The sequence below is a fragment of the Notolepis coatsorum genome (assembly GCF_963971535.1).
Source record: "Notolepis coatsorum genome assembly, chromosome: 2".
Classification (NCBI taxonomy): domain Eukaryota; kingdom Metazoa; phylum Chordata; class Actinopteri; order Aulopiformes; family Paralepididae; genus Notolepis; species Notolepis coatsorum.
The window spans coordinates 100,000,460-100,027,259 of record NC_140166.1 but is presented as its reverse complement, the minus strand read 5'-3'; the positions used below and the strand labels follow the sequence as shown (position 1 = coordinate 100,027,259).

The window sequence follows — 26,800 nt, the reverse complement described above, 5'->3', positions numbered from 1 at the left end:
TGTCCTCCTTCAGATGACATTTCCACTGCCCCTCTAGAGAGGAGCATTCAACCAGGTGTTTCTCTGAGCTGACTGAATGTAAAATGTAAATTAATGTGCCGGGGCCGCTTCACCTCTGTGTAGATGGAGCACAGGCAGAAATATGGAAAGATCTTCAAGTCCCGCTTCGGGCCGCAGCTGGTGGTGTCCATCGCAGGGCGGGACCTGTTGGCTGAGGTGCTGAGGGCGGAGGGCGTGGCCCCCCAGAGAGCCAACATGGAGTCGTGGAAGGAGTACAGAGACTTGAGGGGTCGTTCCACAGGCCTCATCTCTGCGTGAGTAACCTCTAAGCTTTGACCCCATGACCCCAAATAAACTACTCAGACAGGCAGACGGGATCATTCATCTGGTTTGTGTACGAGAGTGTAGAGTTTGTGTGTGTTTTTGTAGTAAGTGTCATCGTTTTTAAATACCATCATCTCCCCCTAAAGACCCCTTTCTCATCGATGGCATCTTGTAGGCAAAACTCTGTTTCCGTCTCCACACTGTGCGCTCGTCTTTTGGACGGGGGCTCTAGGGACACCTTTCATCCAGACTGTCCCTCTGGACGGGGGCTCTAGGGACACCTTTCATCCAGACTGTCCCTCTGGACGGGGGCTCTAGGGACACCTTTCATCCAGACTGTCCCTCTGGACGGGGGCTCTAGGGACACCTTTCATCCAGACTGTCCCTCTGGACGGGGGCTCTAGGGACACCTTTCATCCAGACTGTCCCTCTGGACTTCCAGGAAACCAAATCGTGCACGCAACCCAAAATGTCATTCATTCAAAACCTTTGTTTAAACTCAAAAGGCAACTGAGGTTTCCCTTATTTACAGTCATGTTGAGTGTACATACAGAGATAAGCAAAAGAAAAAGCTAATAAAATCACACAGCATATAACAGAGGTAAAGACCACTTTGAACTGTTAAACAGTAATCCAGAACAATTTTATTGCACTGTAAAAAAAAACTGTGAATTTGTTTTTCTGCACTTTATGTGCTCATTTCATGTCTATTCTATTCTACTAAAACTGACTCAAACCATAAACAAAGTGGCCTGTTGAGATGTTAGATCCTAATGTGAAAAACTGTGGTTTTATATGTCTGCACTTTGTGCTCATTTTACCCTTGCTATTATTTGACTTATTTTTACTTTTATTTCTACGCCCCACTATCCGCTGGGTGCATACTATGACCTTTATCATGTTTTGTAACAGGTGATAGAAATTCAAGAAGCCTATTGGAACGTGAGATTCTGATTTTGATTAATATATCTGCATTATTTGATCCGACTTTATGCTTTGCTCTTGCTGCTTGTTTTACACATTTTTTATGTCTTATTTCTTACTGATGTAAAGCACTTTGAACTGCAATCCCCTGTATGAAAGGTGCTATACAAATAAAGTTATTATTATTATTATTATTATTATTATTATTATTATTATTATTATTATTATTATTATTATTATTATTATTATTATTATTATTAGTATTATTATTATTATTATTATTATTATTATTATTATTATTATTATTATTAATAATATTATTATTATTATTATTATTATTATTATTATTATTATTATTATTATTATTATTATTATTATTATTATTATTATTATTATTATTATTATTATTATTATTATTATTATAAAATCACAATATTGAGACAACAAGATGAAACAAAGAGCAAGGATAACAAATCAACTTGATTGACAAAGTTTGGAGATCAAGGTTTTAAACTTCATTCCATGAGTTAGGGACCAGCCAGTCATTAGAATGGGTTCCCTAGGTTCCAAAATTTCATTCCAATAATGATGTAGTATAAGGAGGTAGCTCACCAATAAGGGCCTTAATACCAGTGTTTGTTGCGCCTCTCCATCAGAGAGGACCAACCAACATTCTCATGAACGTCATCACTGTCTCCAAACATTGAAAGGGTCTGTTAGATCAACTTTGTAGTCTTCGTAAAAAGATCTTCTTATATAAGATACTAAAAAAAGATGTCAAAGAAAGGTGCAGACAGTTGATATTGTCGCCTGTATTGTCTCTCCAGTGAGGGAGAGGATTGGCTGAAGATGCGGAGTGTGCTCAGACAGCTGGTGATGCGGCCGCGGGACGTGGCGGTGTTCTCTGACGACGTGAACCAGGTGGTGGACGACCTGGTGGAGAGGGTCTGCGTGCTGCGCAGCCAGGAGGCCGACGGAGCGTCCGTCCTCAACGTTAATAACCTCTTCTTCAAATATGCCATGGAGGGTATGGGGGCGAGGGGGCGAGGGGGCGAGGGGGAGGGAACCGAGAGGTGGGCAGAGTACGGGGAGGGAGGGGCCCCACTATGGCGACCGCAGTCTTGCAGCGATTTAGGCCTCAGAGGACAGAGGATTGTAAACAAACCGATGTACTTTCTAAGAGCTATATATATATCATTTATAGTATTGCTATCTGTCCATTCTCATTGTCACTTGAGTGCATAAACTTGAGTGCCTTCATAATGGCTTAAAGAAAATAAAAATCCATCGGTTGGTTGTCATTTTATAGCGTCGTGAATATAAGGTTTATCGCGCTTTTCGTCTAGGCTTTTCTTCAGGAGGCTGCAAAAAAGGCTAAACGTTGGCGCCGTTATATCAAACGCCATTTCTGCTGTATATATACGAATGAAATAAAACAAACTGCGTAGCATCCAGACTATTACAGAGCATCTATGGATGAAATGGGGGCGGCGGGGAACGCCGATCAGTATTATTGATTAGCAATAGAGTGTGCGTTCAGGTAGCCAATGTCAGTAGTCTATCACGTTAGGTTATAAAACAATGTCCAATCCAGCTGTAATTTGGGGTAATATTATCCTACCGTCAGGCCATGTGATCGCCGGCAGCATTTCCTCACCAGTCATCGGATTCTGGTAGATCGATATGTACATTGGCTAATCATAAATCCCATTATTCCAGGTTGAAAAATACGCTCGGTAATGGGATCAAAGATGGAGGGTCTTCGTTTGGAATCGAGGCTCTATGATCCGCCCACAGGACTGTAAAAGCATTTTTTTTTTTAAATCCCCTCAATCATACTGCAGTGGAGCGATGGCGCCCCTAAGCGGATCTGGCCGGTACTGCATGTTTCGAAAATCAAATATGTGGAAAGATCCTGCAAGTGGATCGGGGACCTAATAAGCGTTATAAATATGGAATAAAACAATAACAACTCGTCACGAGTATACTCGTAGCTCTGGACCACAACGCATGGAATCGAAACACGTATATACTCGTGAACAGACACCATAGTGCCATAGTCACCTGGCCGCCATTTTTGTTCTCGTAGATCGCTATGAGCGCATTTCAGTGAGCTGATGACTACAGGCCAAGATATGCTTCAACGTCGGCTGATATTGTGCACGTGGTATTGTGCACGTGGGAGCTCGACAGACATACTTCCACGTCAGTTCAATGCGTGGGTTGCAGTACACTGACGAACCACTAGGTGGCCGTGGTGCGTTGTGTTCTACAAATGGCTATAGTTATAGCTAGTTGATCAGATAGCTAGCTAGTAGCTAATGAGATGACGCTAAGGGGTATATCCGGTAACTTGAGAACGGGAGTGTAATATCCTAGGAATACCTGTGTAGCCCATAGCCTACCACAGCACAGCAATGATGCGTACGTGATGACGTGTTACGTATTTCCAGTCACTTTGTATGCAGGCACTGTTCTACGTGTTGTCATTGCTGCGCGGGACGTGACAATAAACGGTAACCCATAAAGCAGTCGCCCGATTCTATCATTCCTTATTAGACACTAAGAGTGACAATACGCGGAATATTACAGGGAGGACCTAGTAGATGGTGGCTAGAGATCCAATAGAATGATTACTTGATCAGAACATGTTAATAAAAGAAACTACATCTTTAAGACAACACAACACTGTTTCGGTCCTTGACGCTCCGTTCTTACAGCTCTTTTTTTTATTTTTATTTTTATTTTTTTGGGCGTTTTATCGCTTTATTACTAGTGGGCAGTCCAGTAGGGAGAGACAGAGGAGAAATGGGAGACAGAGTGGGGGGAAGACATTCGGGAAATAACGACGGATTCGGGAATCGAACCCGGGTCGCCCGTGTCGCGGCTGAGCGCGCTATGTGGTTCGCCACTGGGGCGCCCGACAGCTCAGTTTTAACATAGAAATTAACAGGAAACTTCTGCATTCGTACCAAACGTTGCATCACACTTGAACCAATATGGCGGCCAAGGGAACAAGGTGATTAGGAGGAGGTAGAGACCCTTTCAAACATGACAATATAAACATTCTATATGGACCAAAGTTTACTTTTAATAATACAATATCTGACAGGAAATACACTTGGGCCCAAGTTGTTCCCATAGCAACATAATTATTCTGGAAAGATCCATATAGAGAGGAGAGGAAACTATAAAAGAATGAAGGGTCATCACGTCAGAATACCATCTTTCTATGCTCTGCTTGGTGCCAGTTCTATTGAAGCCTGTAATAAACGTCAAAATATACCAGCTATCTGAGGAAATATACATCGACCAATATATCAAACGTTAGCTAGTTATCAATGCAACACATTGCTGATGATTCAGACATCTGAGGTAATCTTATGACATAAACAAGGAGACAGCTGATCACATTCAACTCAATGTCGGGCTGAACTGAAAGTATCCACACATGGCGCCAATGTGCGTTCACACGCTACACAGTGATGTGGTGACCCTTCCTTCTCTTATAGTTTCCTTGGAAAAGGACAGGAAGGAAAGAGATAGAAGAACCATATCACTCTGCTTTAAAGGGATAGATTTGATTTTTCTTACTTAACAATACTTAACCTTCCTCATAGCACTCCACCAGCGCATTCCATGCTGTTCCTCATACTAGCTCCGAATGCAGTACCTAGCCACACACCGATACAAAGTCAATGAGGTCACGTTCCTGTCTGTATTAAGCTGACTGAGGCTCACTGAAAATGTACTTTGTGGGCACTGTGGAGAATATTTAGTGAGCGTCAGTCAGCTTGTATATTCATCACAGATGAAGCTCAATGCATGTATCTGTACTATAACTTAATATTCACAGATGAAGCTCAATGCATGTATCTGTACTATAACTTAATATTCACAGATGAAGCTAAATGCATGTATCTGTACTATAACTTAATATTCACAGATGAAGCTCAGTGCATGTATCTGTACTGTAACTTAATATTCACAGATGAAGCTCAATGCATGTATCTGTACTATAACTTAATATTCACAGATGAAGCTCAATGCATGTATCTGTACTATAACTTAATATTCACAGATGAAGCTCAGTGCATGTATCTGTACTATAACTTAATATTCACAGATGAAGCTCAATGCATGTATCTGTACTGTAGCTGTAATATTCAAAGGTGAAGCTCAATAATTGAAGTCTAATATTCTCTGATTTGGGTCTCGCATATGTAGCTACTTGGCAAAATGCAACATTCCATAGATAACTGCTAGAATTGTCACTTTGCTGTACTGTTTACACTTGATAAACATTCATCTCCTCACCCCGTTCTTCTGTTTTTTTACGACACAGAAAGTCCAACGTTTTCTTTTTTTCCTTCATCACACAGTTAATATTTCCTGTAATGCCTCCTCTCCCTTAGCAATGTTCAGCCTGGCTGGGGTTAGCCATGGTCTAATATGGTATGGTTGGGTTTGTGTCTCCATTAGCAATGTTCAGCGTGGCTGGGGCTAGCCATGGTCTAGCATGGTATGGTATGGTTGGGTTTGTGTCTTCATTGCGTTTCTTGTAAACTCTCCGGTTGCTAGGCAACCTTTAATATTCACATAATGATACACTAACAGTCCCAGCCAGGTCTGGCCAGGTTTGACCAGGTTCTGTGTGCCAGACAGGCCACAGTGCGGCTAAACCCTGGATAGTGGAGAAAAGGCATTAGTCTGTCATGGGTGTCACATTCCTTCATTGATGCTAGGTCTCTTTTAGACGTTTTAGACGGAACACGCCAACATTTTAGGAAATTAGCTTACCGTCTTCTCCAGAGAGAGACAAGAAGATAGATGCCAGTTTCCTCTCTGTGCGTTCAGTAGAAAGCTATTTGGCTGCATGTTAGCCTAGCTTAGCACAATAAATGGAAGCGGACATGACCGGTTAGCCTAGGCATTGTCCAACTAACAACCTCTCCCGAAGTCTAACCGGTCATGTCCGCTTCTATTCATTGTGCTAAGCTAGGCTAACATGCAGCCAGATAGCTTTCTACTGAACGCACAGAGAGGAAAGTGGTATCTATCTTCTTGTCTCACTCTGGAGAAGACGGTAAGCTAATTTCCCAAAATGTTGGCATGTTCCTACACTAACTACACTAACAATGGCTCTCGGTGAAGATCAGGGAGAACATTCATATTAGTGTTGTATCTTTATTTCCAGGAGGACGTTGCTCCCGAATGTCTCTATCCCTCCAACTTCACCCCCGCTGTTCTCTCTCTCTGCAGGAGTGGCAGCCATTCTGTATGAGTGCCGGCTGGGCTGCTTGGAGAACGACATCCCCCAGGAGACGCAGGACTACATCGCTGCACTGCACCTCATGTTCAACTCTTTCAAAACCACCATGTACGCCGGGGCCATTCCCAAGTGGCTGCGGCCCGTCATCCCCAGACCCTGGGAGGAGTTCTGCAACTCGTGGGATGGCCTCTTCAGATTCAGTGAGTGATTTTAGTACTTTTTATATACCGAGTCTCTGGTTGAAAGGCGTAACTATGAATGAATGAATGAATGAATGAATGAATGAATGAATGAATGAATGAATGAATGAATGAATGAATGAATGAATGAATGAATGAATGAATGAATCTTTATTTGGAACATGATTTAAAAAAAACAAAGAATAAAAAAGACAAACAACGTCAAATATATAATCACTGTTCGAAAAGGAGTAGGAAGAAGCCTAAGCTTATCATGCCCTACTCCTACTCCTAAATTATATGATGGAGAATATCCACATTACCAATAATTCTTCATTCTTAACATTGGCATTGTCCAACTAACACCTCTCCCGAAGGCTACCCGTCACTGTCCGCTTACATTCATTGTGCTAAGCTAGGCTAGCATGCAGCCAGATAGCTTTCTACTGAACGCACAGAAAGGAAACTGGTGTCGATCTTCTTGTCTCTCTCTCTCTGGAGAAGACGGTAAGCAAATGTCCCCAAATGTTGGCGTGTTCCTTTAAACACACGTCTGCTAGGATCAGGATGTCATTGGAGAAGTGGTCAACCCGCCCCAAGGCTTAGCAAAGCTTTCAAGCTGTCATGAGAGCCTGGATCTGAAGGGGCCCGGAAGAATAAGTACAGTACTCCCAGAAACAAGCGCTGTTCCTAGAAACCTAGATTGACCCCTAATTCAATGAGTTGGCCCCACTTACTAGAATAGCTGTTGATAGATAGCTGAGATACAAGGGAGGAGAAAATAGAATTTATTAGAATTCCCCCGCAGCGCCGGTGTCATAGACCGCAGGGGAGGTCGAGATCCTCCTGTTACATAACGGTCTCCCCTCTCCTCTCCCCTTCTCCCATCCCTCATCTCCACTCCACTCCACTCCACTCTCTCTCTCTCTCTCTCTCTCTCTCTCTCTCTCTCTCTCTCTGGTCCCAGGCCAGATCCACGTTGATAAGAGGCTGGGTGAGATCCAGACACAGCTGGAGCGGGGAGAGGAGGTGAAGGGGGGGCTGCTCACACACATGCTGGTTACCATGGAGATGAACCTGGAGGAGATTTACGCCAACATGACGGAGATGCTGCTGGCCGGGGTCGACACGGTGTGTTTGTGTGTGTGTGTGTGTGTGTGTGTGTGTGTGTGTGTGTGTGTGTGTGTGTGTGTGTGTGTGTGTGTGTGTGTGTGTGTGTGTGTGTGTGTGTGTGTGTGTCTGTGTGTGTGTGTACAATAGGTGTATGTAGTGTGTGTGTGTGTGTGTGTGTCTATGTATGTGTGTCTGCACGTCTGTGTGTGTGTGTGTGTACAGTAAGTGTATGTAGTGTGTGTGTGTGTGAGAGAGAGAGAATATGTGTGTCTGCATTTGTGTGTGTGTTTTTCTGCATGTGTGTAGGTGTGTGCGTTTCTGCATGTGTGTGTGTGTGTGTGTGTGTGTGTGTGTGTGTGTGTGTATGCGTCCCTGCAGGGCGGAGTGTCACTGTTTCTGTGTGGGTGAGGTAGGGTTTAATGGAGAGAATATATACAATGGAGGATTAGGTGGAGGTGTACTGTATGAGGGGTGTGTGGGAGGTGCGTGTGTGTGTGTGTCTGTGTGTGTGTCTGTGTGTGTGTATGTGTGTGTGTGTGTGTGTGTGTGTGTGTGTGTGTGTGTGTGTGTGTGTGTGTGTGTGTGTGTGTGTGTGTGTGTGTGTGTGTGTGTGTGTGTGTGTGTGTGTGAGTGAGAGAGAGAGAGTGTTGTATTTCAAGGCCTTGGCTCCTGGCGCCACATGGCTGGCTGTGTGTCTGATCCAGCGTCAGGTCAGGTCAGTGAACCAGGGGTGACAGTGGGCTCCACTACGTTGTTCTCAGATACACTTTCTTATTATTTCTCCCCATCTGTGAGATCTGCACAGGAGGGCTTTGTCTTCTGCTTTGCCAGGCATCTGTGTAGGGGTGTGTGTGTGTGTGTGTGTGTGTGTGTGTGTGTGTGTGTGTGTGTGTGTGTGTGTGTGTGTGTGTGTGTGTGTGTGTGTGTGTGTGTGTTTATTAGGGCTGCACGATTAATAGATTTTAAATCGAAATCACGATTTGGAATGATGCAATTATCAAATAAAAAAATTATAAAAAAAATCGCAATTTCTTTTTGGATTTTTGATTTATTTAACCAGGAAGTCCCATTGAGATACAAGATCGGTTTGGGGGAGGGAGGTAATGGGTTTTAGATTGTGTGTTGTGAAGTTTAGACTTCAGAGAGGGAGAGTAAAGTACAGAAAAAAAGGTACCGTTGGGTACCGGTATCGATTCCCAGGTAAAAAGAAACATTTTCAGGCTCGGTGTCCTGAAAAGACCCACCGCGTAGGCCAGATGCAAGCCGCATTTTACAATAAACCTCTGTGGGGCTGTTAATTTTTTTTTACAAGCACAAATTTAATCGCAATCGCAATATCTGTCAGAAAAATCGCAATTCGATTATTTCCCAAAATCGTGCAGCCCTAGTGTTTATGTGTGTGTGTGGGACTATGTGTGTGTGTGGGTGCATGTGTGTGCACACATTTGTGCATGTGTGTTTGCGTATATACAGTATACTGTATAAATGTGCGTGTGGGACTATGTGTGTGTATTGTAAGTGTGTGTGGGTGCATAATGTGTGCATCTATCGGAGAGGTTAATTATGCGCATGGTCAAATCTTCATGGTTGATACACATTTATTGTTAAAACATGGCTAATCAAATACAGTTTAGGTTAGGAGTTCAGTATATGTGCATGTGTGTGTATATATATTTGAGTGTGTATGTGTGCATGTACAGTATTATTTATATATTATGTACAGTATGTTTATATATATATATTTGAGTTTGTGTGTGTGTGTGTGTGTGTGTGTGTATATATATGTGGGCATGTACAGTATATATTATATATATATTATGTACAGTATGTATATATATTTGAGTGTGTGTGTGTGTGTGTATGTGTGTGTGTATATATATACGTGTGTGTGTGTGTGTGTGTGTGTGTGCGTGTGTGTGCGTGTGTGTGTGTGTGCGTGTGTGTGTGTGTGTGTGTGTGTGTGTGTGTGTGTGTGTGTGTGTGTCTGTGTGTGTGTCTGTGTCTGTGTAAATGCACAGCTGTTTTGGGTGCTGTCGGATTGATGAAAATGATCAGTGTCTGTGGGTGTGTTGTGCCTGGTGATGTGACTGGAGGATGAAAGGGTGTGTGTGGTGTCGGGGTGTGTGTGTGATGTCGGGGGGGTGCGTGTGTGTGTGTGTGTGTGGTGTCGGGGTGTGTGTGTGGTGTCGGGGTGTGTGTGTGGTGTCGGGTGTGTGTGTGGTGTTGGGGTGTGCGTGTGTGTGTGTGGTGTCGGGGTGTGCGTGTGTGTGTGTGTGTTTTTGTTGAACTTGTTGCAACGGCCACATCCCAGCAGGGGGTCGGCTTTAGTCATTACCTGACCTCAGGGCGCCCTGCTTTCACTCCAGACGCACAGGGGCTGTCAGGACACGTTAGCCACAGTCAGAGTTATAGCAGGGGCTGCAGAGAGGTGAGGCGACGGGGTAGAGAGGCTGCTGAACGGACAAAACTAGACATCTCAACAAGCACCAAGTCTTAGAACCTCCTCTCCTTAACCTTTCACTACCACACTACAGACGTTTAACCGGCTGTAGTGTGGTAGTGAAAGTAAAAACCTTCTGTAGTGTGGTTGTGAAAGGGTTAACCTTCTGTATTGTTGCAGTGAAAGGGTTAACCATTTGGTAGTGTGGCAGTGAAAGGGAAGAGGCCATATTCCGTAGCTTTTTAGATTAGATTATATTTTTATTTTTTTAAGATTTTATTTATAGCATTTTCAGCCTTTTTGGTCAACGCAGGACCTTTTGGCCATGCAGGACCGACAGCGGCCACGCAGGACCGATAGAGGAGAGAGGGTGAAACGGGAGGAGAAGAGGGGAATACATGCAGCACATGGCCACCGGGTCGGGGAATCGAACCCGGGGCGACCGCTTCGCGACTCAGCGCACTACGTGGTGTGCTACTGGAGCGCCCCAGATTTGATTAGATTTAAATGTATTGTCATGATACAGCACAAGTACAGTACAACGAAAGGAAGTTTGGCATCCAACCAGAGTGCAAATGTAACAGTAAAGTGCAATAGCAATATACAATGTACAAGTGATTAAATTGGATATAAGATATATAAATTAGTACTACTGAGTAATAGTGCTAATCACATGTACAGAGTTGTAGTATTAATATGTACAGTCAGTGATACAGGTATAAAGACACTATAGTAGTAAGTCATACTGGCCAGCAGCATAACTAGTAAGAGTAGGTAAGGGATATTTATAGATATAGATATAGTATCTACTAGGGGTGTAAAGGTACACATATCCGTACCAAACCGAACCGTTTCAGTGTGTACCGTACCGTACCGAACGGCTGTGTAGTGTACCGAACGAATACAACGGTATGTTAACCACTAACGACCGCTCACCGGGGGCTGTTTTTTTCACAATCGAATATAATAATAATCATTATTATTTTTATTTTTTTTACAAGTTGATTATTAATTCAATATAGAATATTCGTTGACAGCCCTACAAGTACAATTAGTTACTGCACACTACATCACCCCTGAGTGGAACATGGAAAGACAAACTTTCCCCCACTGTACCGAAAACCCGTACCGAACCGTGACTTAAAAACCGAGATACGTACCGTACCGTGGTTTTTGTGTACCGTTACACCCCTAGTATCTACAGATAAGACAGATGTGACAGATATACGGTAAGAATAAATATATAACAACAGATGTGGATAATTAAATATATATAGTAAATATAAATATATGTATATACTATATGGTATCTATTATATTATACATATATTATACAACTTTTCAACAATTCTACACAACTTCCTTGAATCTGTAGAACATGCTTGTTGTTTAGCAAAGCAGACCTCCTTCAGGGTAGTAACAGCAGTGGTGCTTGACATCTTAATGGTGCTTGACATCTCAGCGGTGCTTGACATCTCAGTGGTGCTTGATATCTCAATGGTGCTTGACATCTCAGTGGTGCTTGACATCTCAATGGTGCTTGACATCTTAATGGTGCTTGACATCTTAATGGTGCTTGACATCTTAATGGTGCTTGACATCTCAGTGGTGCTTGACATCTCAGTGGTGCTTGACATCTAATTGATCCCTTTGCACTGAAGAACCATATAAATTAGTTGTTACATTTCTGGGACAGTGCATGTATTTGCCGTTGTGAAGTAAATCTACATGACTTGGAGTGTACGCAAGTATTCAACCTCTACTGTCTTTTACTATGAATGAACACAACAAGTCAGTTGAGTACTTTATTATCTAAAGATGGTAAGTTAGAGTGTTGTGTTCATTCAAGTTAAAGACAGTAGAGGTTGAGTACTTTATTATCTAAAGATGGTGAATTAGAGTGTTGTGTTCATTCAAGTTAAAGACAGTAAAGGTTGAGTACTTTATTATCTAAAGATGGTGAATTAGAGTGTTGTGTTCATTCATTGTTAAAGACAGTAGAGGCTGAGTACTTTATTATCTAAAGATGGTGAGTTAGAGCGTTGTGATAATTCATAGTTAAGCCGCATAGAGACTGAGGTACAACGTGTGGGACATGTAAAACCTGAGATGGGGGGGGGGGCATGATAATGGTGAGGGGAGGGGAGGGGAGGGGAAGGGGGGGGTTGCAGCTGTGTTTGGATGAGTCTGTCATATGATTCCTCTCTGGTTTTGTCTGAGGTGTTGCCAGCTGGGTTAGATTAAGAAGGAGTGGAGAGGGACGGGTGGGGAGAGGAGGCACGACCACAGAGACAGAGAGAGAGAGACTTGGGAATGAGAGAGAAAGGGAGGGAGGGAGGGATGGAGGGAGAGAGGGGCTGAGGCTGAGAGAGAGATGGAAGAGACAGGAGTGAAGGGGACTGAACAGGGGGGGGGGTGAGGGAGGTGTAGACTGTCCCCTTTTCATCCTTTTTAGTCAATCCTCTGGGAGACACTGACCTTAGACTGAACTGTGGGCTCCATTCAGGAGAGTGCAGGAGTGTCCTGATAGATCACATTAACAGAGTTGGGTAGATAAGTAAAGAGGTTGAATGGAAAGAGAGAGAGAGAGAGAGAGAGAGAGAGAGAGAGAGAGAGAGAGAGAGAGAGAGAGAGAGAGAGAGAGAGAGAGAGAGAGAGAGAGAGAGAGAGAGAGAGAGAGAATGAATGGAAGCAGGAAGGACGGTACAGTCTGAATGGTCGTGGGATGAATGTAGGATAGTGAGGCCTTGTGTTCTGACTCCACATCGCCCACGCGGTGTTGGCTGAATTTGACTGACTGGAGGAGATAGAGATAGAGAGAGAGAGAGAGAGAGAGAGAGAGAGAGAGAGAGAGAGAGAGAGAGAGAGAGAGAGAGAGAGAGAGACGATCGCTATCATTACACAATTATGACCGATGTGCCGAGTGAGTCATTGTGGGGGGGGGGGGGTTATTTTGAAACCTAGCCGCATTTTGTGGAGACGCTCTCTGATTGGCCACTGACTGACGCTCTCTGATTGGCCACTGACATGTTTGCCCAATCGCGTGACGAGCTGTGTCTTTGCCCATTTCCGGGTCTAAGCAGCAAACTACCTAACGCCTATTTTATCACTGGTTAAGCTTGGTTAAGGTTAGAGTTTGGAATCAGGGCTGGTGTTCTATCGCCCTGCTCTAAGGCAAACTCTAACCTTAACCAACTTCGAAAGAGTGCCTAAGCTTAACCAGTGTAGAAACAGGCGTTGGCCAATCAGAGAGCGTCTCCGCAAAATGCGGCTAGGTTTAAAAATAACGCGGGGGGGTCTGAATACAGGAAGGAGGAAACAAGAAATATCAAGGGAGTTCTCCCGAGAGGACGGGATGGACGAGTGGGAAGGGGCGACCGTGGACAGGGACAAAGAAAGATATGGAGGACGTTGTGGAGAGGGTCAAAGGTCACACATGTGACACATATTGGGAGTCAGTAGGCTGGAGGTGTGGAGAAAGAGGTCGGCTGATGTGAGCTTCCTCTGGTAAAAACGTTTCCTTGTGTTTATCAGGGAAACTATAAAAGAAGGAAGGGTCGTACTTGTGTAGCGTGTGAACGCACATCGGTGCCAAGTGTGGAAACGTTCTGTTCATCCGACATTGAGTTGAATGGGATCAGCCGTCATTTAAACAGGTTACTATTATATAAACTAGCTAATGTTTGATATATTGGTTGATGTACGTTCCCTCAGATAGCTGGTATACTTAGAATTTTAATACAGGCTTCAATAGAACTGGCACCAAAGGGATATAGGGCAGATACTAATATACTACTACCACTGGGAGGGGTGCAGCTGGACTCCAGTATGGAATTTACAGTCATTTAAGAGCGGGAGACCGAGGCGGATGTGATTGACGTAAGACAGGGATTTGGGACTGAGAGTGCAGCTGCTATGTTGGATTTTACCAAACCTGTTATACACACACACACACACACACACACACACACACACACACACACACACGCGCGCGCGCGCACACACATTCTCTTCCGTCGTTCAAATAACAAACTCAGCAAGACCGACGGCTTCTCAGTTACAGTGGGTGACAATATTGTCACAAGGAAAGATGAAATTACATACCTGGGTTCCATCCTAGAGGCAAATCTTTCCTGTGACAAAATGGCATCCAATGTAATCAAAAAAGTTAACCAACGAACTAAATTCTTGTACCAGATCTCCTCTCTGGTAAACAAGATTACCCTGAAGACTCTGGCAGGAGCACTCATTCAAGGGTACTACGACTATGCTTGCACCTCATGGTACAAAAGCACTTCAAAGGCGCTAAAAACAAGATTACAAAACAAACTGGTCAGACTACTGCTTGACCTTACTCCTAGAACCCACCTCACCCCTGCCAACTTTGACAACCTATAGATGGCTTAGAGTAGACGACAGAGTACAGCAACTTGCAATGGGCCTGGTCTACAAGATACACTACACCACTCAGGTACCCATGTACATGTCAAAATACTTCCCAAAGGTCAGTGAATACCACGCCCACAACACCAGAGGGAGCTCCACAAATCATGTTAAACCCAGATTCGGCTCAAACAAGGGACTAAACACGTTTAGCAATTATGCCACATACGGGAGACTGCAATTAGAAACTGGCCCCTGTAAATGTCCAAACCCAACCCCCTCCAATGTACAGTTTCTTCCCCCTCAAATGTACACACTCTATTTTTAGACTCCTCCAATGTACAGTTTTCCCCCCCTCAAATGTATATACTCTCTTTTTAGACTCTTTTTGTACTCATAAACAGTACTGTATATTTCTAGATCTGGTATGTCATAAATGTCTAGATGTAACAGTACTATCTATCTGTATGTCATGTATGTCATATGTTATGATGAATTGAAAATGGGGGACCCTGATGTAAACACGATGAAAGTCTTTCTCTGGTCTGCATCCCCTTAACAATTGTGTGTATTGAGCTGTACTGTATTGTACCCATTCTGCAATCTGTTAATAAAATGTTCAATCAATCAATCAATCACACACACACACACACACACACACACACACACACACACACACACACACACACACACACACACACACACACACACACACACACACACACACACACACACACACACACACACACACACACACACACACACACACACACACACACACACACACACACACACACACACACACACACACACACACACACACACACACACACACCTCCTCTTATGCAACCTCATACATGCTCCTATTGTCAGCTCATACTCCTCAGAGTCTAAAGCCCTTTCAAAATACTTTTTAATTTACCGCAAGGAGAGAAGATCCAGCACACTTACTTTCTTAAGCTCTCTGATAGAAATTTAATATTATATAATGTTGCCTATACTCAATTTATACCTGCCTACTGCTTTCACAGTCTACAGCTGCCCTACACTGTAATCTGATCTACCTATATAACTCTGTATGATAGCATGATGTACAATAGTGCTGTATATACCGTATATTCCGTATGTATATATTTATATTTACAGCATATATATACAGTATATGCTACTCACAGCAGGTCCCTGTATGCAAAAACGAGATGTGAAAAGATTAGATTTTCATAAAGAATCAGTCTATTTTGAGAATCACACATAAAGAATGCTGCATTATTTTAGATACAATGTCTTGCACATAGAAGTACATTTGACTTGGTGAGGTTGGTGTATAATACAGCCTGCAGATAGCATTACATAGCATTACATCCAGGTAAACAACAGGATAAAAGACATGCATGCAGCATAATAACGCTTCCCAGATCGGCATAACATGATAAAATGTCTTCTGATTATCAAACAAGTCCATATGGGGGTCTAACAAACGCGATGGTGACAACAGCAATTCATTGATCATTTCTCATTAAATTAGCTAAAATGCTAATTTGGCTAACTAACAGTAAACGTTTTTACATGAAATACAGCCCAAAAACCCTGCTGACAAACGTTTGCTTATTAAATAGATTGTTGCATTCTATAATATAATAATACAAACGTTTCATTACCTCTCTGTGACGATAAAGTTGTTTAAATAACGGGAGAAAAGTTGCTGAAGACGATGTATTGTGATGGGACCGGAAGACGCCTACACAGCCCGGAAGACCTACCGGAAATGCCTACTTCATGTTGTGCAAGTGGAGAATAGGGCGTCCACCAGAGCTCTCCATCTCACTCTCTTCTGGGCCAGGGCCTTTGCTTCTAGCCAGCTCACTCCGATGTTCTTTAGGTCTTGGAGTGTGGAATGGCTCCAGTTGTTTCTCGGCCTACCGGCTTTCCTCTTCCCCTGCGGGTTGTAGTCCAAGGCCTGTCTAGTGATGTTGTTGGAGTCCTTCCTAAGGGTATGCCCTATCCAGTTCCACTTTCTCCTTTTGATGGTGGTAGCTATGCTGTCCTGGTTGGTTATCCTCCACAGCTCTTCATTTGTGGTTTTGATGGACCACCACAGCTTGAGGATGTAGCACAGACATTTGTTGACAAACACAAAAAAGGCAGTAAATTAGACCCAGGCAACTACCGCCCTGTTTCTATCCTTACCTCCATCTCGAAAGTCATGGACAAAAATGTATACGAACAGGTCGAAAAATACCTTGCGGAAAAAAATGGACGCGGGCAAATACTGCGGCATGGTCATGCTGGCCTTACAAAAGGCCTTCGACACTGTCAATCACACTATTCTGATTGACAAGCTAAAAGCAATTGGTTTTGATAGTCTATCAGTGAGCTGGATGCAATCCTACCTGGAGGGGAGAGAACAGATGGTGGAGGTAAACGGTACCCTATCCCCCCCCTCACAGTGAGCTGTGGTTTTCCACAAGGAAGCATACTAGTACCGCTACTGTTCCTAATTTATGCAAATGACATGTCGTCAGCTTGTGACTGCAACTTGTTCCTGTTTGCGGACGACTCAGCCCTGCTGGTCTCTGACAAGAACAAGTTACAGATTGAAAAAACCCTCAGCTCAGAACTAGGCAAAATCTGCATATGGCTCGCTGATAACAAACCATCATTACACATGGGCAAAACAGAGTCCATTCTCTTCGGTTCAAATAACAAACTCAGCAAGACCGACGGCTTCCGATGGATCACTACCCACTTTCAAAACCTCTCTCAAGGGACACCTACGGGAGACTGCAATTCAACACTGGCCCCTGTAAATATCCTAACCCAACCCCCTCCAATGTACAGTCATTTACCTAGTATGGTTTTGTCAATAGTCCAATGTACAATTTTGTTTGTTTGTACAGTGTCTCCCCCCCCCCCCCCCCCTCAATGTACAGTTTTGCTTGTTTATACAGTGTGCCCCCCCCCCCCAACCACCTCCAATGTAAATTACCCAGTATGGTTGTCAATATCCCAACGTACCCAACCCCCCCCACCCAACCTCCTCCAATGTACAGTTTCTACGTCAAATGTATATACTCCCTTTTCTTGACTCCTTCTGTATCACAAACAGTACTGTATTTGCAAATCTGGTATGTCATAAATGTATAGATGTAGCAGTACTGACTATCTGTATGTCATGTATGTCATATATGTCCTGATGAATTGAAAATGGGGGACCCTGATGTAAACAAGACGAAAGTCTTTCTCTGGTCTGCATCCCCTTAACAATTGTGTGTATTGAGCTGTACTGTATTGTACCCATTCTGCAATCTGTTAATAAAGTTTTCAATCAATCAATCAATCAATTCTCAGTTACAGTGGGTGACAATATTGTCACAAGGAAAGAAGAAATTACCTACCTGGGTTCCATCCTAGAGGCAAATCTTTCCTGTGACAAAATGGCATCCAATGTAATAAAAAAAAGTCAACCCATGAACTCGATTCTTGTACCGGATCTCCTCACTGGTAAACAAGAATACCCTGAAGACTCTGGCAGGAGCACTCATTCAAGGGTACTACGACTATGCTTGCACCTCATGGTACCAAAGCACCTCAAAGGCGCTAAAAACAAAATTACAAACATCTCAAAACAAACTGGTCAGACTACTGCTTGACCTTACTCCTAGAACCCACCTCACCCCTGCCCACTTTGACAACCTAGGATGGCTTAGAGTAGACGACAGAGTACATCAACTTGCAATGGGCCTGGTCTACAAGATACACTACATGACCAAGGTACCCATGTACATGTCAAAATACTTCCCAAAGGTCTGTGAATACCACGATCACAACACCAGAGGGAGCTCCACAAATCATGTTAAACCCAGATTCGGCTCAAACAAGGGACTAAACACGTTTTGCAATTATGCCACATCAATGTGGAACGCCCTACCCAAAGCTGTAAAGGAATGTGAATCACTACCCACTTTCAAAAACACTCTCAAAGGACACCTACGGGAGACTGCAATTCGAAACTGGCCCCTGTAAATGTCCTAACACAACCCCCTCCAATGTACAGTAAATGACCAAGTATGGTTTTGTCAATATTCCAATGTACAGTTTTGCTTGTACAGTGTCCCCCTGGATTCCTGTCCGTTGATTTTCAGTTGTTCTTCTCATGATCCAGTCAATGGCAATGAGGAAAATCAAAGGAGAAAGAAGACAACCCTGTTGTGATGGCAAGGGTGTCTGACAGCCATTGAATTCCTGGTACATGTTCTTTATTAGGTTGATGATCTTAGAGGGTAGGCCATAGTGACCTAGGAGTTTCCAAAGCACTTCCCTATCTAGGCTGTCAAAGGCTTTTTCTAAGTCTACAAAATTCATGTACAGGGAGTTTTTCCACTCAACACACTGCTCGATGATAATTCTTAAAGTAGCAATATGGTCTGTGTATGACTTATCCTTCCTAAAACCTGCTTGTTCTTTCCTCAACTGACCGTCTAAGCTGCTTGTATCCTATCTAAGATAATCCTACAAAGAACCTTGCTAGGGAGCATTATGGCTCTCCAGTTGTTGCATTCACTGAGGTTTCCTCTTTTTGGAATGGTGACCATTAAGCCCGTTTTCCATTCTATTGGGATTACCTCTGTATCCCAGATCTTGTTGAGGAGGTGGTATAGAACCTCTGTGGTCGCTTTGGGATCAGCTTTCAGAATATCAGGGTGGATGTTGTCAACTCCTGGTGCTTTTCCAGCCTTCATCTTTTTGATGGCTCTGGTTATTTTATCCTTAGATATCCTCCCACAGTTGACCTTCAAGGTTTCTGATGGTACACTGCTGATCTCTGGTGTTATTTCTGGGGGAGGTCTATTTAGCAGTTTCTGGAAGTGTTCCCCCCAGCGGTCCAGCTGTATATACCTGTATATATTTATCACCGCTTCACGTAGCACCTTTCTGATCCAATACACGCATAGATTTCTTTTCACAGGCGGCTAGCGATACATGTAGCATATTGGTTTATCGCCATAGCATTATCTGTGATAAGATGTAATGAACCTTCATACCCTACCATAACAGAATCTCTTTCTTCCCCACACTATGTGATCTCTCCTAGACCTCGTTCACTCTGACGTGGGCCAGCTACCTGCTGGCACGTCACCCGGAGGTCCAGCATCAGATCTACGAGGAGGTGGTGAGGATGCTGGGAGACGAGACGGTCCCCACGGTGGACGATATCCCTCAGCTGCCCCTCATCAGAGGCCTGGTCAAGGAGACGCTCAGGTACAGATCACAGCTCAACTCTCCCAAACACTTCTTGTTGTTTTTACATTTGGTCTGTCCCCCCCCCCCCCCTGTTTTGGCCTTCTTTTTTTTCAAAATGTTTTGTTGTCACTTGTAACATTAGAAACATCTTTAGGATTTGATTTACTGTCCGCTCTCTCTCTCTCTCTCTCTCTCTCTCTCTCTCTCTCTCTCTCTCTCTCTCTCTCTCTCTCTCTCTCTCTCTCTCTCTCTCTCTCTCTCTCTCTCTCTCTCTCTCTCTCAGGCTTTTTCCAGTTCTCCCTGGCAACGGAAGGATTACCCAGGATGACTTGGTTGTGGGTGGTTACTTCATCCCGAAAGGGGTAAGGCCAATGTGACATAACACCCAGAAGCCACAAGTGTGTGTGTGTGTGTGTGTGTGTGTGTGTGTGTGTGTGTGTGTGTGTGTGTGTGTGTGTGTGTGTGTGTGTGTGTGTGTGTGTGTGTGTGTGTGTGTGTGTGTGTGTGTGTGTGTGTGTGTGTGTGTGTGTGTGTGTGTGTGTGTGTGTGTATTTACGTGTGCGAGGTGGTCTGCGTGTGTGCTCACATGTCTGTATGTACACAGCATGTACCCTGATGAGCCACTCGCTACATGTGTTAGGATTCTGCACGACATATGTAATTCTCTGGCTGGACCGGCGGTGCCGGGGGTATCTGTCGCTGAGTTATGAAGTTAGACCGGACGATGAAGTTGAACATGATTGGGCCGCTGGATCAGGTGACCGATGACATCACTTGTGTTGCGATTGGTCTGCGTCCTCAGGGACGTGTCTTAGCACGTCCCTTTTTGAAGTATGTGTATGTGTGTGTAGTGTGTCGTGTATGTATTAGATTACCCTACTGTCAGTCTGAAGGGTGTAGACTACCCTACTGTTGGTCTGGAGGGTGTAGACCACCCTACTGTTGGTCTGGAGGGTGTAGACTACCCTACTGTTGGTCTGGAGGGTGTAGACTACCCTACTGTTGGTCTGGAGGGTGTAGACCACCCTACTGTCAGTCTGAAGGGTGTAGACTCTTCGCAAACTGCATGCTACCATGTCCTCCCTCCTCACTCCCCCCCCACCTCCTCCTCCCTCATCTTTTTCTGCCGAAGACTTTGCGATATTCTTTGAGGAAAAAGTGGAGAACATCCGCAGCTCCTTCTCCCAACCCCCACCCATTCCAAACGCTGAATCGAGAACCTCATCCTTCACTCTGTCATCTTTCTCTCCCATTACAGAAGCCGAGACCCTGACACTGGTAACGTCGAACCGTCCGACTACATGCCAGCTGGACCAGCTACCCTCCCCACTCCTCCAGACCATAGCACCGGACATCCTCCCATTCCTAACTGCAACCATCAACTCCTCACTCAACTCGGGGGTGGTCCCCACCTCCCTAAAACAAGCCAGAGTCACGCCCCTCATAAAAAAACCAACCCTGAACCCCACCGTCATAGCCAACTATCGTCCTGTCTCTCTTCTCTCCTTCCTTTCTAAAACACTTGAACGTGCTGTATCCAACCAACTTACTGCTTATCTCTTACAGAATGACCTCCTAGACCCCAATCAGTCTGGCTTCCGGACTGGCCACTCCACAGAAACGGCCCTCATTGCGGTCACAGAGGCACTTCACTTAGCAAAAGCGAAAGGCCTCTCCTCTGTCCTGATTCTCCTAGATCTATCTGCAGCCTTCGACACAGTCAACCATCAGATCCTCCTCGCGGCCCTCGCAGGAATGGGAGTGGCTGGATCTGCGCTGACATGGCTGACATCATACCTCAATGACCGCTCCTACCAAGTGTCATGGAGAGGGACTCTGTCGGCCACCCGCCCCCTCCGGACGGGTGTCCCCCAGGGCTCGGTCCTAGGACCCCTTCTCTTCTCCCTCTACACTAAATCACTGGGTAACATTATCACGTCTCATGGCTTCTCATATCATTGTTATGCCGACGATACTCAACTCTTCCTCTCCTTCCCTCCCTCAGATATCCACGTCTCTGAGCGGATCTCGGCCTGTCTGTCCGACATCTCCGCCTGGATGACGACCAACCACCTCAAACTGAACCTAAGCAAAACAGAATTGCTCCACCTGCCGGCCAAATCCTCCCCCCTGACCGACCTCTCCATCACAGTCGAGAATGCAGCTGTGACCGCGTCCCCGACCGCCAAGAACCTTGGTGTTGTCCTCGACGACCAGCTGAACTTCTCTGCTCACATCGCAGCGACAACCAGAACCTGCAGATTCCTCCTGAGCAACGTCAGAAGGATACGCCCCTTCCTGACAAAAGAAGCCACCCAACTCCTCGTCCAATCAACAGTCATCTCCCGCCTCGACTACTGCAACGCACTGCTAGCTGGCCTCCCGGCCACTGCCACCAAGCCTCTTCAACTCATTCAAAACGCAGCGGCCCGCCTGATCTCAAACCTACCGAAGTCGGCCCATGTCACCCCACTTCTTAGGGACCTGCACTGGCTCCCCATTGCTGCACGTATCCGCTTCAAGGCCCTCGACCTAGCATACCGTGCGGCAAAGGGAACCGCTCCCGCCTACCTCCGGTCAATGGTCTCTAACTACACACCCTCAAGACCCCTACGCTCTGCATCTTCTGGCCGCCTCAGATCTACTCCTATCCAAGCTCCCGGAGGGTCATCAAAGAGAAGCCGCCTATTCTCAGTCCTTGCCCCACAATGGTGGAATGAACTACCCATCCCAGTTAGGACAGCCGAATCCCGTCCAATCTTTCGCCGTCGACTAAAGACTCACTTCTTCAACAATTATCTGAAATGAAAAAAAAAAAAAAAAAAAAATCTAACCCCGACTAACCTTAATGTCATGCACTTGTCCTAATAAACTAACCTACACTGTAACACGCAACACTTTGATGAACATTGTTACTCAGCTGATAGTTATACCCTTCTTGCTGTCTTGTCACACAGAACTTGTAAGTCGCTTTGGATAAAAGCGTCAGCTAAATGACTAAATGTAAATGTAAATGTAGACTACCCTACTGTCAGTCTGAAGGGTGTAGACTACCCTACTGTTGGTCTGGAGGGTGTAGACCACCCTACTGTTGGTCTGGAGGGTGTAGACCACCCTACTGTTGGTCTGGAGGGTGTAGACCACCCTACTGTTGGTCTGGAGGGTGTAGACTACCCTACTGTTGGTCTGGAGGGTGTAGACTACCCTACTGTCAGTCTGAAGGGTGTAGACCACCCTACTGTTGGTCTGGAGGGTGTAGACCACCCTACTGTTGGTCTGGAGGGTGTAGACCACCCTACTGTTGATCTGGAGGGTGTAGACCACCCTACTGTTGGTCTGGAGGGTGTAGACCACCCTACTGTTGGTCTGGAGGGTGTAGACTACCCTACTGTTGGTCTGGAGGGTGTAGACCACCCTACTGTTGGTCTGGAGGGTGTAGACCACCCTACTGTTGGTCTGGAGGGTGTAGACTAATAATAATAATAATAATAATAATAATAATAATAATAATAATAATAATAATAATAATAATAATAATAATAATAATAATAATAATAATAATAATAATAATAATAATAATAATAATAATAAATTGTATTTGTAGTTCACTTTTCGTTCACTAGGATCCCAAAGTGCTACAGGGTTAAAACATAGTTAAAAAATTATTATTCAAGTTTCAAGTTTCAAGTTTCTTTAATAGTTGTCATACAGAAGTACAGAATACTTTTATACAAAATGCTTCTTACTGTTACGCTCCAGAGACTGTGCAAGACAAGATAAGTATGAAATAAAATAACATAGTATAGCATGTAAATTAGAAGTAAAAAAATGAGGTCACAGTGTTCAGTATAGACATATGTACAATGTTCGATGCAGAATAGACGTAACTGAGTTACCATATAATATACAATACTATGCAGTGTACTAATATACAATACTATATAGTGCAAGGCAGAAATGGGATGAGGTGCAATTTAGGTACAATTTACAGTAGGTGTACGAGTTGTAGTGCAAATCCTTTATCAATAAATATAAAGTGTGTTTGTGTGATCTAAAGTGTGGAGAGTGGGTGCTGCAGTGTGTTGTTTGTTTAAGTGAATGTGTGCGTGTGGGTGTGTGTGCTGTGTGCATTTGATGGTTGTTGTAACTCTTTCTCTGCCACGCTGGGAACGGGATATGGCTATGTGCTGCCACGCATTAAACCAATGGAGTCGGTCACCTTGTTTGCAGGGCTATAACTATATTCTAGCTATGGATGCAATACTATGGCCCATTTGGCATTGAGTATCTATCGTTCAAGATGTGAAATTTTTTTAATTTTTCCATCCATACATTCCCGTTTTATACCGTGGTGAATATAAGTATGGTTTTAGAGCGGTTTAGGGTAATTCCTGGGAGGCTAGTAATAGCCTGCAACATGTATTATACTAAATCCATTGGCATTTCGTCCCTATACACGCTACAATAAAAAATGTAAATGCATATGATCTGTATTATGTTCCATCATGAATGCATGAAAGGGAGGGGGGGGTCGTTTCTGATTAATTGATTGTCAATAACGGCATTCGTTAGTACAACAACATACGCTGATCAGGGCGATGGCTATGAAAACAAGGCTCAATCAAGCTGAAATTGACGTTAAATTGCTCTTACCTATGGCCGGTGGGATTCCAAAAAGAATATTCCAATTATTTGATTGCCATCTGGTAGATCGTATGTCCATTTGGCCCATGACATAACCCACCACAGCATAATGAATCGGGGGTCACGAAAACTATTCAATGCGATCGGGTGAAGCCCTCGGTTCAGGTTACTAGAAAAGTCCGCCCGGACCAATATAATCGACGCACAGCCCCATACACAGAGTCTCAAAGGAAGTGCAATACCGGCCGCATCCCAGCAGGCGGCGGTATTGGACTTTTGCGATCTCAGACTCATTCCCTATGGTAACACCAGGCTCCCTGGATGGATAATGAATGGAAATAACGATCAAATAACGTATATATACGTGGTTGGCGTTCAACGATTGGCGGACAAACACAACAATAAAATTGTTGTTGGCAGAGAAAGAGTAATAATAATCAAATAAAATATAAAATACAAAATATTTTTTTTCATAAAACATAGTTAAAAACAGTATAAACAGACAATTTAAAACCACAGCACAAGAAAATCACAAGAAATAGCTAGCAACCAAAGGCCTTCTGAAATAGGAAGGTTTCCAGGCCTGCTATGGTGCCCTCAGCTGTTCCACAGGCGTGGTGCAGCCGAGCAGAAGGCTCGGCCCCCCATGGTGCAGAGCCTGGTACTGGGGACCCGAAGGAGCAGGCTACCTGCAGATCTGAGGGTACGGGTGGAGGATTGTGGAGTGATGAGTAGGGATGGGAATCGAGTTCATTCGGTTCATCGGTTCATAATTGTCCGATTCCTGGAATCGCATGCCTCCGTGACTATCGATTCCTCTTATCGATGCCATGTTTTTCTGACAGTTGCGCATTTTAAAACAATAACGTCAGTGCCACGCATGCAGCCATATCAGACTATTTGATTCCTTGACTAGCAGCCGTCTCTCTCTCCCTCCCTCCCTCTCTCTACTAGTTCAATTAACGTAGCAAAAAAACTCTGTTGAATGCAACTACAGTTCAATAGATAAAATTTGTTTAAGAGAATCTCAAATACAAGTGTACAGTTAATTTGAATTTTTTTTACAGTTTTTGTATTTTTCTGACATGGGGGCTCAACAATAAATGATCAATGACGATTATACATTTCAAGTTGCATGTTGTTATTCTAACCAGCTTAGTTCTGTTGCATTTCCAATTTATATATGTAAACGATACATTTATCAGGAATCGATAAGGGAATCGATAAAGAATCGGATCGATAAGCAGAACCGATAATGGAATCGTATCGATAAAATCTTATCAATTCCCATCCCTAGTGATGAGTTCCTGTAGGTAGAGGGGTGCGTGTCCGTTTATGCAGTTATGGGTGAGCAGCAGGATTTTGTAGTTGATCTGGGATGAGATGGGGAGCCAATGTAGTGAGTGAAGGATGGGGGTTATGTGCTCATGCCAGGAATCCTGATGAAGTGTCCGTTACAGTAGTCCAGTCTCGAGGAGACAAAGGCATGGACAAGCTTCTCTGCGTCTGACAGGGTTAAAGTGGGACGGAGTTTGGAGAAATTTTTTAGGTGATAGAATGAGGTCTTGCAGAGGTCTTTTATGTGGATGTTGAAGGTCAGGTGGGGTCCCTACTGTCAGTCTGGGGAAGATGTAGACTACCCTACTGTCAGTCTGGGGAACAGGCCGACCAGTAGGAGTTGCGGCCAGGACTCATTGTAATGACCGGGTCTTAGAGTGTGTGCGTCATTAGAGTGCGATAAAACGTTGAAAGGTTGCTTGACTTCATCCATTGCGCCGGCGTCTGTTGCCTTGCAAGAGCTGTCGAGGAGCAGAGCGTCTGTAGCTACATGTCGCCAACATTATGGGAAATGTTCTCACCGTCTTCTCCGAAGTTAAGACAAGAAGATACGATTTCCTCTCTGTGCATTCAGTAGAAAGCTATCCGGCTGCAATCTAGCAACTACCGTCCTGTCTCTCTTCTCTCCTTCCTTTCTAAAACACTTGAACGTGCTGTATCCAACCAACTTACTGCTTATCTCTTACAGAATGACCTCCTAGACCCTAATCAGTCTGGCTTCCGGACTGGCCACTCCACAGAAACGGCCCTCATTGCGGTCACAGAGGCACTTCACTTAGCAAAAGCGAAAGGCCTCTCCTCTGTCCTAATTCTCCTAGATCTATCTGCAGCCTTCGACACAGTCAACCACCAGATCCTCCTCGCGGCCCTCGCAGGAATGGGAGTGGCTGGCTCTGCGCTGACATGGTTGTCATCATACCTCAATGCTCCTACCAAGTGTCA

At 44.3% G+C, this 26,800-nt stretch overlaps 1 protein-coding gene across 1 annotated transcript in view; it reads left to right on the top strand.

Moving 5' to 3' along the window:
* Positions 1–26,800, top strand: part of cyp27c1 (cytochrome P450, family 27, subfamily C, polypeptide 1) — a gene marked incomplete at both ends in the record, with an annotated part of 42,559 nt that overhangs the window by 3,923 nt on the left and 11,836 nt on the right. Inside the window, 6 exons of the mRNA XM_084308257.1 lie at positions 124–314; positions 2,076–2,275; positions 6,511–6,720; positions 7,667–7,830; positions 19,728–19,894; positions 20,160–20,238. Of these exons, the coding sequence (XP_084164383.1) occupies positions 124–314; positions 2,076–2,275; positions 6,511–6,720; positions 7,667–7,830; positions 19,728–19,894; positions 20,160–20,238 (1,011 nt within the window). The remainder of the gene's footprint in view (positions 1–123; positions 315–2,075; positions 2,276–6,510; positions 6,721–7,666; positions 7,831–19,727; positions 19,895–20,159; positions 20,239–26,800) is intronic.